We start from the raw sequence: 16,857 nt of genomic DNA, 5'->3' as shown, positions 1-16,857 counted from the left end.
CGTGTGCACCTATACCAATCAGCCATAACATTAACCACTGACAGGTGAACTGAAAAACATAATCTCATAACAGTGGCATATACAGTATTAGGCTGCAAGTGAAGTGTCAGTTCTTGAAGTTGATGTGTTGGAAGCAGGAAAAATGGGCAAGGGTAAGGAGCTGAGAGACTTAAGATAAGGGCCAGATTGTGACGGCTAGATAACTGAATCAGAGCATCTCCAAAACAGCAGGTCTTGTGGGGTGTTCCCGGTATGCAGTGGTTAGTACCTACCAAAAGTAGTCCAGGGAAGAACAACCGGTTCAATCTTGTTACCCCAAATTATATCATTAAAAGTAAATTAATAATTTTAAAAATATTGAGTAAATTATTAGAATGGTCTTAACATCATGACAAGCATGGATGCTAGTCAACCAAGTTTTTGTTTATTTCCTAATTTTATACTTAGAAACATATCCCTGATTTATTTATGAGCAAAATGCGCTTTTGCGCTATTTATGAGCAAAAAAAAGTTTTCAGCAAAGAAACTTTGTAAAATAAATAAATAAATAAATAAGTGTTTAACTTTACAATTTTTGAATAATTAAATGTATTAAATGTATATTTTTATAGAAAAGTTACATTTTTAAGAGTTACAAAGTCTAAACTGTGTGGAATCACCGAAATACTGTTGTTTTTGTAATAACGTACAATGTACATGTATTATTTGGCCTTGAAAAAGTGAGATGAAGATATGCATATTTGATTAATCTTATAATAATGAAAATGGTTTCTTAAAAAAAAATAAATAAATAAAATAAAATAAAAAAAGACTTTATTTGTACTGCTTGAATCTTTAATATTAAACTACATTTACCCTCACGTAAATGTCCGACTTTTTTCAAAACATCTTTTGTACTTGCCGTTTGTATATAGTTTTTAATATAAACCAAATCAAATTTCAGTGTATTCACAAGCCTTCAAGAGCCTAAATGAGAGCGTTAAGGGTTTTTTAAAATTATTATTATTTTATTCTAAGAAATGTACAGGAGTATAGAAAACACTTCGGTCCATTTCCAAAAATAAGAACCTGTAAACTTCACATCAAAATAAAAACAAAGAATAGTCGTTCTGATGTCGTTGTGCTACTGAGGTATTGACAAATGTTTAAAAAATAAAACAGCCAAAGGGGGGTAAAAAAGACAACATTTTATAAAACCAAGTCCAAAACAGATGTACAAAAAGTAAAAGAGCAAATAAATACGATTTATATTTAACCAAATCTAGTCATTTCACTATTGTAGACAGAAATACAAACAGCAGAGATGCTGAGGAATCAGTAGATGTGGAGCAGTCTCTAACTCGCAAGTAAAAAAAAAAAAAAAAAATCTGTACAGAGAAAAATAATTCACATCCTCGTAGTCCATAAAAACGATCTTGTCCTACTATCAGAGAACAGACGTCGCAGAGCACGTCATCTACTGCTAAAATATATTCTATCTATTTTATTTTTTAATAAAAAGCAAGGTCGACTTTAGGTCAGCCCGTAGCTAGTGAGTTCTTCTGCTCCTATTTTTTTTTTTTATTCACATGTGCCTACTGACAATATTTAGGAATGAAAGATAGCTGGCAGACACTTCATGCCAAAAGGGCTCTAAAGTGTGCAGCTGATCATAAACACCTTTACAGCTGGTTTTAGCTAATATAAGCCTTTTGTAGGACTCAAATCAGTCATACTTTTTTTTCTTCCCTGTGAAGTTCTGTGATGACTAAACTCTTGCAGCGATCGATATGTAACAAGAAACGACTTGTTTACTCAAACACCAGTTTTCTTCTTTTTTTTTTTTTTTTTTTTTTTTTAAACTGTACCAAGATTTGCTGCGGAAAGACTCAAAATAATGTTACAACTTGGCGTGGTCTCCTGATGCGGTTAGATTTTGTCTGGTTAAAAAAAAAAGTTAAGGCTGATTTAGTCACAGGTTTATCAGTCGGAAAATATTTCAGTGTATAAATGGAAGAGAAATAGTGTGTGTGCACGCACAGTGTTGACAATGCAATCATGAGAAACATTTTGTGTGTGTGTGTGTGGCTCGCCAGACTCCAGCTTCATGAGGTAGATAGATATGTGGATATCGGCAAAGATCTGGTTGTCAATTTTAAATGCTACAGCCAAATTAATCAAAAGTGGGACTGAGTAATTAACACATACATACACACATGTCATTGTCATACACAAATGGAATCCATAAAATCTAGCAAAAAATCTTGGCAAAGAAAATGCCAAGTTATCCTTCCAATCTGCTCTGGAAATAATAAAAAATAAATTCATAAAAACAAATCATCACAGCTTTCAGGTTCTTTTTGTTTCTTACCCACACAAAAAGCTGCAAAAGAAAATACATTTAATAAAGTCAAGATCATATAAATCATGTTTTTAAAAAAATAAAATTAAAAAAAATCACTGTCGACTTCACATCAACTGAGGTCGAATAATCATCACAGCTCCAGTCGTAGTCCCACTTTGTCACTTCCCCTTTGAAAGAGTCATTCGCTTATACCCGTATTAAAAGCACGACACCCTGAGGACGAACAGCGTGAAAGAGGAAGCACCGAAATATTAAAAACATTTTCAGATTCGAACGAACTAAGAATTGTCTCGCATGAACTACTTTCCTGGTTGTAAAGGTCGATGCTCTTTCCAACACGAGCAACTCGAAATCAGAATCGGCGAGAACTCAGAATGATATATACATGAAGAAAAGAGAAGAAGTGAGAGAAGAAGTGTTCACTGTGTGAATATATAAACTAGCACGCGCGGGGAAAAACTCACCGAGTTGCGTTATATACACGCAGTAGCACACGTCTAAGTCCAAGGCCACTAATTCCAGTAATAAAGACTATCTCTAGTGCATAAAAGAGGAGCGGTGGAGCACTCCGTGTCCAAACACATTCTACGAGGCAGGGCAGCGTAAGAGGATGCGTAACCCTACGTTCACACGCCGTTTGAAGTTTCTCTCCTGTGGGTGTGGATACTGTTGTCGTTTGTGGGTGTAAACTGTCTAGAAAAATGAGTTTAAAGTTTGATTTACATGTTAGGTGTTCAGGTTCGTACGAGCTTCACTAACTGTACTGTACTACGTATACTCACGAGGGGAACCGACGAACTCTGCTACATCCTTCTGAGATTTATTTTCCTTCGTAATGTCTTTACACACATTTACAAAACATCATCCGTGATAGGATACGATGAAATCACGGCTATAGGTTTTTCTTTCATTTTTGTGCGTCAAACAAACTGCATGTAAGAACTAAAAGTCTCAAGCGTGGAAGAAACGTCGCAGTCCGAGAAATCGTTTGGGCCAAATCGTTTTGATTTGTCCTTTTACCATTTATTTTGTTTTCACGGTCGCCGCCATCGCTAAAATAGTAGCGCACGTACAAATTAAATGAATAAATCATCGCCTGTTTCTTTGTGACTTGCTAGTGTGAATGCCAGGTAATGTTGCAGGACTGAGTGAAAAGACTGAATGAGTGAAAAGTGCAGAGCACAACAGTCAGCTGATCCACTCATCTTCCTGTAGTCTATACTAGTGTACATACGTACATATACATACACAACATTCGTTCAAGGACGATGCAAAAGGCAACAATTTCCAGTGTGTCCATGGTTACCTTCTTTTCAACACCTGAGTTTAATTTAGGAAAGGAACACAGAGTTCATCCACAACCCCCCTGATGTCTTTATTTTTAGTTGTGCATGCAGAGGATCCTGTGAGGCTGTATTTCCCACCAGGGTCAGAGGGTCAATACTCGCCTCCAAAGTGCAGAAGCTCTCAAACCTAGGGAGCGTGTATATTCCACGGCACAAATACGAGGCAAAAAACAGTGCGCGTCTTTTCGCAAACACATCTGTAGGCCAGCATCGGAAAACTGATTTTTCAGAGGAAAATGGTGCAGGTCCCTGCTCAGCCTTCCTTGTTTGATTTGTCCTTCACCTACATAAATACACAAAGTGAAATAGTACACTTTAATTACAATGTTTTAAACTAACAGCATTTTTTTTCCAACCTAGATTTGTAGGGTTTGATCAGTTACCACAGACAAGAACCGTCACTTTATCTTATGGGAAAAAAAAAGAACAGGGAATACTTAAACTTCATATGGCAGTTGTTGAATTCTGCAAATAAAAGCTTATGTGACGCATATTATTGTAAAGGATTATAGGAAATAATCAATGACGGGATCTCTAATGGTTTGATCCACTTAGAAGTCAGAATTCTGCAACAGTTAAGTTTTTAAAATTAATTAAAAGGACAACACTTTCCTGTTAACATTGTGTAATATCTGGGAAACAAGTTAGTTCCTGTTATCATTTAAATTATAGCAGCTATGAACAGTCGTTCCCTCACCAGCCATTTTTTGAAATTTATTAAAACAAGAAGTGCAGCTTGTCACATTACCAAGAAATAGTAAAATGTACAAAGTCCATTTTTTACGGTGATACTCCAGTGTTGAAAAGTTAAGCAAAACGACATTAGAGGAGCTGTGGCTTCGTGTATGTAATGGTTGTATTTCAAATTCACATTATATAGCCATGTATTATTACCCAATAACTGCCCTGAGAGGTCTGTTTTATGTGAGAGATGATTACATGGGTTCCCGTTCTTTTCTCATTCCAGGGAAACGTCAAAATGAGTGTTTGTGGTGATCGTACATAAATTACGGACGTGGTGGTTAGAGAAGAGCTTCAAGTGCATGCACATGTCCAGCAAGAGGAAGTGAATTTTACATATTCGCAGATCACCGAAACAGAAATGAAACTCAACATAACCTGCCATTAGGAAAGGGGAAAAAAATTTTAAAAATCAGTGTTTTTTCCAAGGTTGCCATATCCTACCTTTCACACTCCCTGCTTACTGCTAGGACCACTGGGAGCTGCTGCACTCATCAGGTGTTGCCTATCACACAAGACACAGTGTAGTCATGGTAAAATGTAAAATCGTTAAATGGCAAAGAGTAAATTGGTGAACATTCTAGTGAGAGTAAGAATCTGCAGAATTAGCAATCACCTGTAATACTTTGCTAGTCCTTAGTACTGACCGACTGAAAAACCTACAACCAGTGTTCCCAGGTTAGATCACCAACCAACACTGTTCCCAGGTTAGACCACCGACCAACACTGTTCCCAGGTTAAATCATCGACCGACACTGTTCCCAGTTTAGATCACTGATCAACACTGTTCCCAACAACCAAATCACTGATCACCATTGTTTGTCCCACCTGCACACGTTCACATGAGATCATCTTGGTGATCTACTCTATGCTATTCAATAAATGTTAAAGATCAACTTACCGTGGATGAAATAAGTGTTCAGGTACCATGCTTCTCTGAGGCAACATCATGCCTTGAAAGTGACCTGCAGCATGTGGGTGCCTGTACATAGTCTGTCCCGGGGTGTAGGGAAGGTGCTGGGGCCGCTGCAGCGCTTCCATCAAGTGCGGGTGAGGATTGTGAGGGCCGAAATGTCCACTTGGGTGCTGAGACCTGGAGTACGGTCCCCCTGGCATACCGTGAGGTGAGGGAGCACCACCATGCTGCATGCTGGGATGCATGGTCCGTGGATCGTAGGGGTAGTTGTGTTGAGGCTGAGCAGAGGTTCGGCGGTGGGCTGCAGCGTTGTGGCTGTCTAGATCCAGTATCTCTTTTGGGCTTTCAGGCAGATCCGAGCTGTCCTCAGTCCGTGCCCGCTTTGCCAGGGTGGCACCCTCCCGATTCTCACTGAAGCTACCCTGGGATTCATCAGGAAGAAGATTCGGAGACATAACATTTCCACCAGAACTATCTGAACCCAAAGGAGACATGGATTTTTCCTTCTGCCGACCATTGATGCCGGCACCTGCAGGAGATAGGTAAGCGTTGGGCATCATGGGGGGATGAGGCTGGTACTGAGGTCTAGGCCATTCTCTTGCTGGGAAACTAGGCCTGCTGTTCTGCTGGGGATAGTACTGCTGTTGCTGCTGGTATGAAGCGTGCATGCTGGGATGGGCCTGAGTATGCTGTGGACCCATGTGATACTGATACACTGCACCTTGCTGATATGGAGAGTAATGGGGAGGATTGTGATGAGGGCTCATAGACTGAGACTGTGGTGCTTGGCTTGGGTAAGGCAGACGACCAGATGGGGTTGTCACTGGTCTGCCGATGTATTTGCTGTAATGTGGATTGGCCATGCCATACTGAGCCATAGTGTTGCTCTCTGGACCATGTGGGTGATTTGGTGGTGCCTGACTGTGTGGTGGTGCCTGTTCTGGCCTGTTTAAATGGGTTTGTGACTCTGGGCTAAATGGCTGCTGTTTGTAGTGCCCGTTGGCATTGGCAGGGGCATTCTTCATATCAGGATTGGGACCACCAGAGCTTCCATCAGGTTCCCGGGTAGGCTCACTAGGTCTCTGGTCACCACGTTCAGCCGGGGAGGGCTGAGCAAGTGGTTGGGAAACAGGGTGGCTGGGGGGCAGTGAGGTAAAAGTGGCAGGGTGTTGAGCACCAGGTTGTAACCCCTGAGGAACAGACTGCGGCATTCCATGAACAGCCCCGGGCTGTTGACCTCGGACCGATCCGTTCTGGGGCATCTGCTGGTGAGGAGCATTGGAAGACATGTGTATTGGCCTACTGTTAGGGTACTGAGGAGATAAACCTGGAAGAACCTGCTGAGGAGGACTCTGCAACATTCGTTTGGGAATATCCTGGCCATTTTGGAAGCACTCTGGAGGAATAGTGGAAGACATTTGTTCAGACAGATCTGAGGTTTTCTGAGTGATCTTCACAGGATCATTATTAGAAGGGTGTGTAGAGGAATTCTGACATTTCTGTGACTGGGTTTCAGGCTGGGATTCCTTCTGAGAGACAGGACTGTTTTGGGGCATGGGTGGACTGCCTTTGCCAGTGTTCTCTCCTTGCAGCTGCGGTCTGTCTTTTTTTGGTGTGGATAGTAAGGTTGGTGCAAGCTCTGCTGATGTTTTCTGTGGTGAGCCACCCCACACTGTGGCAGGGCTCTGCTGGGTACCACTGGGCTGTTCGGGAACGTTAGCCGGACCAGGATGAGGTGAGCAATTGGACTCCTCACGCTGTTGTTTATTTGCCAGTTCTACATCTATACCTGTTACAATAAAAAGAAGTAAAAAAAACACAACACCACACATTTTCTTTAAAAGGCTTCACAAAAACAATGATTAACCACACACCACTGCCTCAATACTGTCTCTTAAATTGGTGAGATAAGCATCGTTGGTTGAATTAATCCTTTAAGAAGGAACAATTCATAACAAAGGCAAGACATTTAAGAAAACTTGCCTGTGGAGACTCTATCAGCACCCTGACCATTTCCCACAGACACGGAGTTCTGGCTTTCAGGAGCTGCTATGGTATGAGCATTCCTCACTGGAGGCGGCTGGTAACCTCCGACGCCGAGACGAGCGGACGATGCTGACAGCTGCTGCAGGGCAATCATCTCTGGGCTGTCCATCATTGATCCCACATGTGGCCTGGGCTCTTGAGGGGTCAAGGGAGGTCTGTGGGCTATGGGGCCCTGGGAGTTAACTGCTGACATCCTGTACTGGCCATTAGAAGGGGGATATCCAGCACTGTGTGGGGGACGCATCATGCCATGACCGTATGGGTGCTGACCACCCATAGCCTGCTCCTGCATCATTGGTCGTCTAGACTGCTGCTGGTTCGAGCCTGGCCAAGAACCATAAGGAACAAAGGAGTTGTGCAGGGGTCTAGGGTAGCCATTTCCCATAGGGTGCATTGGTTGCCCGTCGGGGTGATGGTGAGGTCGGTACATGTCGCCCTCAGATGGAGTGGTACACAGTCCTCCAGACTGAAGGGCAACTGGTCTTGGGCCAAGTGAGGGGCCGTGAGTCGGGCCAGTGTAGGAATGCTGTTGGTGTTGAGGCTGAATGTGACGAGAATCAGGCCCCATTGGGTATCTCGGACCAAAGTGTGGACCGTTGGTAGGTGGAGCCTGAAGAGAAGAAAAATTTATTAAAACACAGAATTAACATTAAGTCAAAACCATATTATTAGTGTACTGTCAGGTTTTGACGAGTTAACTGTATTACATTTTAAGACTTTTTAATGCCACTTCTACTGCAAGTTGACACGAAATCGCAGCAAATGATATGCCAAATATAAAAACTCATATTTCCATGTATGAAAATAGAATTCATCATTAAGTAATGAGCGAGCAACAATGACAATGACTACAACAGATGCCGCACCATTTTTTGTATGTTAAGGAGCTATAACATTTCATATCGCTTTGTGTATATCAAAAGCATGTATTAAATAAAGTATGGTACAAGATTCATGACAGTCAAATACACAATTGTAACCAGTATTTCACAGGCTACATGAAAAATATATTACTGTACATGAAAAAAGCCTTATACTTTTCACGTGAACAAATGGTAATACTTGATTTTGATAGACCTTAGAACATCGTAAAGGCTCTAACTTCTACTGAGCATTGGACTGAAAGTCTCATAGAATTAATTAAATGTATTTAATCATATACCGCAGCAACACGTTCAAAATAATCTGGACAGACAATACATCCATTTGGAGGTTGTATTTATTAACTGCAAATAATAAAAGCGCCATGTTCTGCCTACATTACTTAGAGGTAATACTGCATTGTGCTGATTATGGAACACATTATTATAATCCTGCAATGACTACATGCTCATTCATAATGTCTAATGTGTTCCTTCACTGGTATTAAAAGTGTCGTACCTGCATAGAGTAACGAGGTATGTGTTGGGGGCCATGCTCTCCTGGACCCCTAGCCATGAGAGGTCTCTGTCCTGGGTATGGATATCGGGTGTCCATCATCATACCTTGGCCATACATTCCTGGTCCCAAGGGACCTGGGTGACGCTGAAGCTGTTGTTTGAAGAGAAAAGATACTTCTGTTAAACATCTGAGGTATTAAATAACATATTGCTCACAGTATGAGACTTGTACACTTTTTGGGAATGTGTAAAATGCACAACAGTTTACAGCAATGAATCAATCGGTAAACCACCACACAAAACTGAGTACTTCCTGTAGTACTATGGGCTTTTACTTCTAGGTTTGATCACACCTATACTACATGGTCAAAGGTTTGTGGACACTTGACCAACATACCCACAGGTGCTTTTTGAACATCCCACTCCAGTGGCTGGGGGGATTTGTGTTCATTCAGCCACAAGAGCATTAGTGAGATCAGGCAGTGATGTTGGGTGAGGACGCATAGGGTGCAGTCAGGTGTTCCAGTTCATCAAAAAGGTTGAGGTCAGGACTCTGTGCAGGACACTCAAGTTCTTCAACTCCAACCTTAACAGACCATGTCTTCGTGGAGCTCGCTTTGTACACAGGAGCATTGTCATGCTGGAACAGGTTCGGGCCTCTTGGTTCCAGTGAAGGGAAATTGTAATGCAACAGCATACAAAGACCTTCTATACCAATGGTGTGCTTCCAACTTTGTGGCAACAGTTCAGAGAAGAACCACATGTGGGTGTGATGTTCAGGAGTCCACATACTTATGGCCATATTGTGTATTTGTCCAGTTTGAATCAGAGTGAAATTGAACACAGAGCTGGTGCTCAACAAATCACAATTATAAAAATGACCAGTTAAAAACATTGTGTATAGCATCCAGTTTTTTCTCTTCCTGTTTGTCAGTCTAAAACAGGCACTGTGCTTTGGCAGAGTTTTGCACCTCATGGCTCAGTTTATTGGAACATATCTACAAAAAAAATCTAAATGATTCAACCCCCATTGCAAATCAGGTTTATTGTCAAAACAGACTTTCAGCTGTTTACAATGAACAAATCAAACAAAAGCAATTGAAATAGTTCAACACAACGAATACTTCAAATAGTTTCCCCCAAATTCAACTGAAAATGCAACTTATAATGACTTTTCAAATTTCAAAATTATTCAACTGTTTGGCCCTGTAGAATCTTCCAGGACTTCTCCTGCAACCAAGCCTTGGTGGAATTTGAGGTATGCTTGGGATCACTGTCCTGTTGGAAGGTCCAACGCTGGCCAAGCTTCAGCTTCCTCACAGACAGCATGAGGTTTTCTCCTAGGATTTCCTGATACTTCGATGAATCCATCGTGCCTTCCACACTATGCAGGATTCCAGTGCCAGAGGATGCAAAGTAGCCCCAGAGCATCATCGAGCCACCAACAAGCTTGACAGTGGACAGACCGTGCTTTCTTCATTCATCTTCCTCCAGACATACTGCTGATCCTTCATGCTAAAAACTTCCAGTTTTGTTTAATCGCTCCACAGAACAGAATCCCAAAACTTCTGTGGCTAATTTCTATGATTTTGGGCGAATTTTCTTGTGCTTTTGGTTCAGTAGTGGTGTATGTCTTGGGAGTTCTGGGATGGAAACCTTTGGCTTTTAGTACGCGCCTTACTGTACTCACTGAAACCTCAGTGACTGTTGCCACCAAGTCTTGCTGCAGGTCTTTTGCATCACTCGAGGGTTTTTCACAACCTGCCTTCTCAGAATTCTGGTTGCAGCTGTTGATCGCTTACTTTTTCTACCCCGTCCAGGTATTTCATGTGTTCCAGCTCAAGCACACTTGGTGCAAGTAATGAAGCCCTTCATTAGTTGCATCAGGTATGCTTGAGACAGCACCTGTTTTGCATATTTGTGGTGTTGTGAGGGATTCTATTCAGGGGGTTGAAAAATAGCATTTTCAGTTGAATTTGGGGAAACCACTTGAAGCATTCGTTGTCTTGAACTATTTAAATTGCTTTTGTTTGATTTGTTCATTGCAAACAGCTGAAAGTCTGTAAATTTTGACAATAAACCTGATTTGCAATGGGGATTGAATCATTTTGATTGCAACTGCTCATGGCGTGTCTGATTCACTTCGAAACACAACGCAGTCGTGTCAATTAGGAATTTTAACTCTTTTTTTTAGTCTGCAACCAAGCACATTTCCAGCATTTTATCCTGCCTAAAGAACCACACAGAGGGAAAAACTGTACCAGGGACCAACTATGCATACTGTAAAAGCACCTTAAAAGATTTATTATTGTTATAGTGAACCTGCATAAAATCAGACAGGAAGTGTAGCCTTGCCTGTTGTGAAGGATGATACATGCCGTGCTGTGGATCATTCCCAGAGCGAGGTTGTCCTGTGTTCATGTTGTGAGGGTGTAGCTGCCCATTGCTGAACTGGAAACCAAGTGGTCCAGAAGCATATTTGGAGCCATTCTGCTGGGGCTGGTTGCCTCCTTTACCACCGCTGGATGCTTTGCGTTTCTGCACTTGTTCCGTAGCCCGGATCAGGCTCTCGGGCCCCGAGTGCCGACTGCTCTTACTCTTCTTCTTGTCCTTGCGCTCGCGATCGCGGTCCTCCTTGCTCAAGTGGAACTCCTCGTCGGTGTCTCCGTCCTCAGAGGGGAAGTGTTTCAGCAGAGCCCTGCTGAAACAGCGCTCCAGGGACTCTGCCATTATCGTGTACTCTGAGAAACACAAACACAGCTTGTCTATTTAGCCCCGTGAACACACACATGCAAACAAAACACGCGCGGACAGAGATCTCGGCTTCCTCCTCTGAGTTGGTCCAGTGACCAGGTCACAGATCCACAGTTGACCTTTGACCCTGCAGCCCCTCTTGGTGGGGGGAGAGCATTCTGACAGATGGATGGCTCCAGAGAGAGGGGCCGCAGGGATGGAATGTCTGTGTGGCACTGCAGGACTCAGCACACTGGAGAACAGCTCAATCACTCGCCATTAATCACTGTCAGAGGCTCGACACACACGCATTCTCTCACTCACACACACACTTTGCTAACACACACACACACACACTCTAAGTAAATCACAATAAAAACTGTCTGATTTTGTTTTAGCTGACATTTAGTAACAAATCTATTTACCGCTCTCCTCGCCGTTGTACTCCAGGCAGTTCTCAAACATGAGTTTCACATCGCTCATGAACTCATCCTTGGCAACATACTCTCCTTCGTTTAGCTTTCTCTCAATGGTTGAAAGATCCATTGGAGTCTTAAAAAGTAGACAGAAAAATAATCAGAGATATATATGGAGAGCACTTATCATGAAAAGTCTAAAAATATCCACACTTACAGTTCAGCCAAACAAGCTACCAACCACATCAACAGTAAAACAAACATCCGTAATGTGATTCATCTGAAGCAGCAGCGCAATCACAATGACAACCCGTTTCACCGTTTGGTGCTCATTTCAACACGTGTTGTGAAATCTGAGTCTCAAAAAGTTTCCCTGCGGAGACATATGGGAAGCTAACCTGAATAATCTCATGATAGTTAGGGGCATAGGATTCATCCACAGGCTCCATGAAGGGCCAAGCGTCTTTGTGAGCCTTCAGAGCCTCCAGCACTGAGGAGAGGGGAAAAAAAAAAGATCTGATTTAAAAGCAGAGAAAGTGCTAAAGCTGAGAAATGAGGAAACATGGGTTAGGCTTTGCTGCTGGCACAGGCCTTTCTACTGCAACCCACCTTTGTAGAGAGCAGCATAGTCATCGTCGATATCGTAGCTGAAAGAGAAAAAGAGAACTGGAAGTTAGCAATGAGGAACATAACCAAGTAAAGGGTAAAAAACAACCATGCAGCCATAAGGTCCAGAATTGTGTGATAGAATTTTACTGGTAAAACTCCACATGTAAACAGATCATAGACTGGGTTCTGGTCCTTGATCGTGACTCATATCGCCCAACCGAACAGTCATGAACAAAACTAAATAATCTAATGGAAGAAACCAAACAAAAACATGATTTAAATGAATGGAAAGTTAGGATTTCTCAACACACAAAGCCAACACGTAGAATCTGGGGTGTTTTATTACTCAGGATTTTATTTGTATTCTGACAATGTTGAACCTAACCAATCCTCACCGATTAGACATTTTTTTTTTTTTTTTTTTTTTTAAACACACAAATCTTTAAAGTAAAGAATAAAATCTCGTGGAGTGTCTGGGAAACAAATTGGCTCCTGTTACCACGCAAGTCACAGCAGCTATACACAGTTGTTCCCTCTAGCCTCTCTTTTCTCTTCATTTTTGTCAAGTTAATATGACAAAAAAAAAAAATATATATATATATATATATATATAAATATAAAAACACACACACAATATATGAATATAACAGGGGAACTGCAAATGTCGTCGTCCTAAAGGTCTTCAACCTTCCCATGTTTTTAAGAAAACCTAAAAGTTACAGGTATACCTCTGTTCCACGCCACTGACACTGGTGACTCCTTTCAGAACCACTAATCTTATCGATGCTCATGCTTTTAGTAATTTAAAATAGCAGTGCTGAAATGTAGCTACAGTTTCACATAAAACTATATGAATGTTAGGGCTTATTATAGTGCAAGCTGCAGTCTGGGATTGTAGGACTTTGAGTGATGTCATAAAATAAACTCTTACAGCTCATTGGTGCGGCGAGTGCGGCGGACAGGCGAGTGGGGTTCCAGGTGGAGCAGCTCAACCGGCAAGTCCTTCCCCTGAGACAGCAGCCACGCCCTCTCCTCACGCTGCTTTCTCCTCCGAGATCGTTCTGAACACAGATGTGCACACAAGCGCGATCATGAGCCCGTCCACACCTACATGCGTATGCCTATTCAAAAGCTCACAAAAATTTTTTTTCCACCATTTATAGTTCTCTCCTCAAGGCACCTGTTACTCAAACAAACCAGGTCTGCTTAGTCTTCTGAATTCAGTGAAGTCAAATGAGTGACTCAGCAAGCAGCTTTAGAAGGCACACTAGATCAAAAGGCTTGTGTGAGATAAAGAACCGAGCTGGTTTCAGTGCTGATATGAAAGGCTGTGTCAGGCGCACCATGCTGTGAGGATTAAAGAGGTTTGGGAAAGGAGCCACTGGAGAGCTCCTCAGGCTACAATCTTCATCCATTATACATTAACAAGCAGAGCAGCCCAGTGCCACAATCAGGAGTTAAATAACTCTCACACGGATATCAAGAGTTTGGGGTGATAAATGAGGTTTGGGAGTTTCCTCCTCATCTCGCTTCTTTGTGCGGTTGAAGCAGGCTTGGGATAAAAGCAAGTTCTTGCAAGTGTACACACAAGAGTGTGTGTGTGCGTGTGTGTGCGCGCGTGTGCATTTGATCTGGCTTCTGAAAGTGTTTGTGCCCATGGGCTGCCTGTGGAGGTCTGAGGGGAAGAAGAAAAGGGGGGGGGGGGGGGGGGGGGGAAGAAAAAAAAAAAAAAAGGTGTGCACCTTCAGCTGCTTTTGCCCGCTCCAGTTCCTCCCTCACTCGCTCCTCTTGGAGGAGTCGTTCTTCTTCTCGCCGCTGCTCGGCAAGTAAAACCTGCCTTTCCAGGTCCTCCTCTCTCTGTTTCAGATCCACCTCAGAGACAGCCTACGCAAGAAAAGTGACTTTACAAAACAAAACTTTTCACAGAACAAGTGGATTTAAAAAAAACGAAACGTCGTCATAGAAAATCAGACTCTGACTGAACAGGCTACACAGCTACTAGTCCAGGCTCGTTACCTCAAAACTGGACAATTGCAACACACTATTCTCGGGCCTCACAGCCAGCTCCATGAAACCCCTTCAGATGACTCAGAATGCAGCAGCATGCCTCGTTTTCAACAAGCCTGAAAGAACTCATTTCACACCCCTCTTCATCTCCCTCCACTGGCTTCCTGTAGCCGCCCGCATCAAATTCAAGGCCTTGATGCTCACGTACAAGACCATGTCTGGAACAGTACCTCCCTACCTCAGCACTCTCCTTGAAGTTTATGTGCCCTAACACAACCTGCGGTCAGTTAACAACCGACGCATAGTAGTGCCTACACAGTGAAGCATGAGGTCCTTTTCCAGAACCTTTAATCTGATTGTCCCTCAGTGGTGGAATGAACTTCCTCAATCCAGACAGTAGAATCTGTCTCTATCTTCAAAAAATGGTTAAAGACCCACCTCTTCCATGAACACTTAACTAACCCCTAACTTGTTCTCAACCCCCCCACCAATATAAATGTAATAAAAACTAATACAAATAAAACACTTCTGCACTTACACTGGCTCTTACACCTCTACTCTTCTCTAGAACTCAATTACAAATCTTGCATGGTAGCACTACTTGTATTGTTCTCCGCTTTCTATATCGCTTTGTTTGTATTTCCTCATACGTAAGTCGCTTGGGATCAAAGCGTCTGCTAAATGAATAGATGTAAATGTAACACCTTCTGACCAATCAGAATCGAGAATTCAAGAAGCATTGCTGGACAAAAGTGTTAATAGGAAATCCGTACAGAAGCAAACAGACGAGCGGATTTACGTCACGCTGTATTTCATGTAATTCTAAAAGATACTAAAAGAAAACGATTTAAAAGCAGAATTTAAAGGACACATACCTCCTCCTTGTTTACGACGTGCTTGTCAGAAAGCCTCAAAGAGTTTCGGACAGGAGGATTCAACAGTTTCTGCAACTGCTCTTTCTCCTGAGAAGAAAAAAAAAGAAAGGGAAAAAAAAAAAAAAAAAAAAAAAAAAAAAAAAGAGAATGTGATGAGTTTTCCACATCTTTCTTCCGCGCTCGATCAGGCACATTCTCTGGGGAGCGTTTTTAAAAGTGTAGGGATGTCGGAGGAGGTCACTGGGGTCAAGTCGTGCTCTATCGGGCTTACCCTTTGCTTCACCTCGCCGCGAGTTAATGTAAATAAGTCAATTTGCAAAATGGAAGCAGTTAACAATGACTTAGAATAACCTTGCATACTAGTGTGAGAAAACTGACACACAGTCACAGTGGTGACTATGAGGGGAAAAAAGGTTTATGGTTTATCGTAAGGGCACCATAAATATCTCCGAGTGCTGAGTGTATTATTACACTGCACTTAAATTTGGCAGAGAGAGATGAACTGCTTCAAGTGGAGCCACTTAAGAGGTCACTCACCCGGCCACGCTGCATGCCGTCAGTCACTAGACTCTGGCCGGCTGAAGGGGAGAGCCTGCCTCCTGTTAGGGCCTACATAAGATTAACTCGGACAGGGTTCTTTGTGTTGTATGTCAGGTTTATGAAAGATGCCCCACTCTTTGTTCCATCTGAGGTCAACGTGCATTTAGCTCTCTGTGCATGACTCACACTGACAGGTAAAGGAAAATATAAAGTGGCAGATGATGGAGATGTTTAGCACAGAGTAGGAAAATGATGAGGGAGATGTGTACTTGACAAACACAACCAAAATCATTTTTTGTGAGAGTTTGGGGAGATATTTTAAAATTCCTTTTTCACACTTTTGAATGAAAACACGTTTTTGAAAACACTGACATCTCAGCATCAACCTGCACTTCAACCTGGGGCGGCCATTGCTCAGGTGGTAGAGTGGGTTGTCCACTAATCGTAGGGTTGGCTGTTCGATTGCCGGCCCGCTTGACTCCACATACCGAAGTGTCCTTGGGCAAGACACTGAACCCCAAGTAGCTCCTGATGGCAAGTTAGCGCCTTGCATGGCAGCTCTGCTACCATTGGTGTGTGAGTGTGTGTATGAATGGGTAAATGAGACACAGTGTAAAGTGCTTTAGATAAAAGCGCTAGATAAGTGTGCCATTTACCATTTTTACCCGTTCCGAATCAGTGCGTGTTATGATCGTGCTCAGAGTCTATTTTATCATGGTTGTTGACCAAGCTGTTGTTGTGGCCTGTCATTTCTCATTTGATCGCCTGTGTTCAATTTTATTTCAATTCTTCACTACAACCTTATGTAAACATCTCTATTGCTTAATATGCTCTTAATCCTTACAGTTTATGATGTCCTATTACTCATTTTTACTCGCTTTTTCAGAATCGGTTTTAGTGGGATT

General features: G+C 42.3%; 1 protein-coding gene across 2 annotated transcripts in view; it reads right to left on the bottom strand.

Annotated features, from left to right (window-relative positions):
* Nucleotides 1-1,170: 1,170 nt before the first annotated feature.
* The window catches only part of LOC108268950 (chromatin remodeling regulator CECR2), a 41,037-nt gene continuing 25,350 nt past the window's right edge, over nucleotides 1,171-16,857 (bottom strand). The window contains exons 8-19 of one of the 2 annotated variants that reach the window (XM_053682414.1): nucleotides 15,413-15,499; nucleotides 14,273-14,414; nucleotides 13,462-13,591; nucleotides 12,531-12,568; nucleotides 12,320-12,411; nucleotides 11,931-12,057; nucleotides 11,128-11,513; nucleotides 8,774-8,923; nucleotides 7,331-8,003; nucleotides 5,333-7,136; nucleotides 4,876-4,936; nucleotides 1,171-3,973 (exon numbers count right to left, since the gene is read on the bottom strand). In XM_053682414.1, coding sequence (XP_053538389.1) covers nucleotides 4,879-4,936; nucleotides 5,333-7,136; nucleotides 7,331-8,003; nucleotides 8,774-8,923; nucleotides 11,128-11,513; nucleotides 11,931-12,057; nucleotides 12,320-12,411; nucleotides 12,531-12,568; nucleotides 13,462-13,591; nucleotides 14,273-14,414; nucleotides 15,413-15,499 — 3,687 coding nt within the window. In that variant the 3' untranslated portion in view covers nucleotides 1,171-3,973; nucleotides 4,876-4,878. Of the gene's footprint in view, nucleotides 3,974-4,873; nucleotides 4,937-5,047; nucleotides 5,260-5,332; nucleotides 7,137-7,330; nucleotides 8,004-8,773; nucleotides 8,924-11,127; nucleotides 11,514-11,930; nucleotides 12,058-12,319; nucleotides 12,412-12,530; nucleotides 12,569-13,461; nucleotides 13,592-14,272; nucleotides 14,415-15,412; nucleotides 15,500-16,857 lie in introns of those variants that run through there. The other variant, XR_008396929.1, reaches the window with a different exon arrangement.

Source organism: Ictalurus punctatus, chromosome 8 (assembly GCF_001660625.3).
Source record: "Ictalurus punctatus breed USDA103 chromosome 8, Coco_2.0, whole genome shotgun sequence".
NCBI classification, from domain to species: Eukaryota; Metazoa; Chordata; class Actinopteri; order Siluriformes; family Ictaluridae; genus Ictalurus; species Ictalurus punctatus.
Note: the sequence above shows the minus strand (reverse complement) of the source record. Positions and strands in the feature narration are given on the sequence as shown.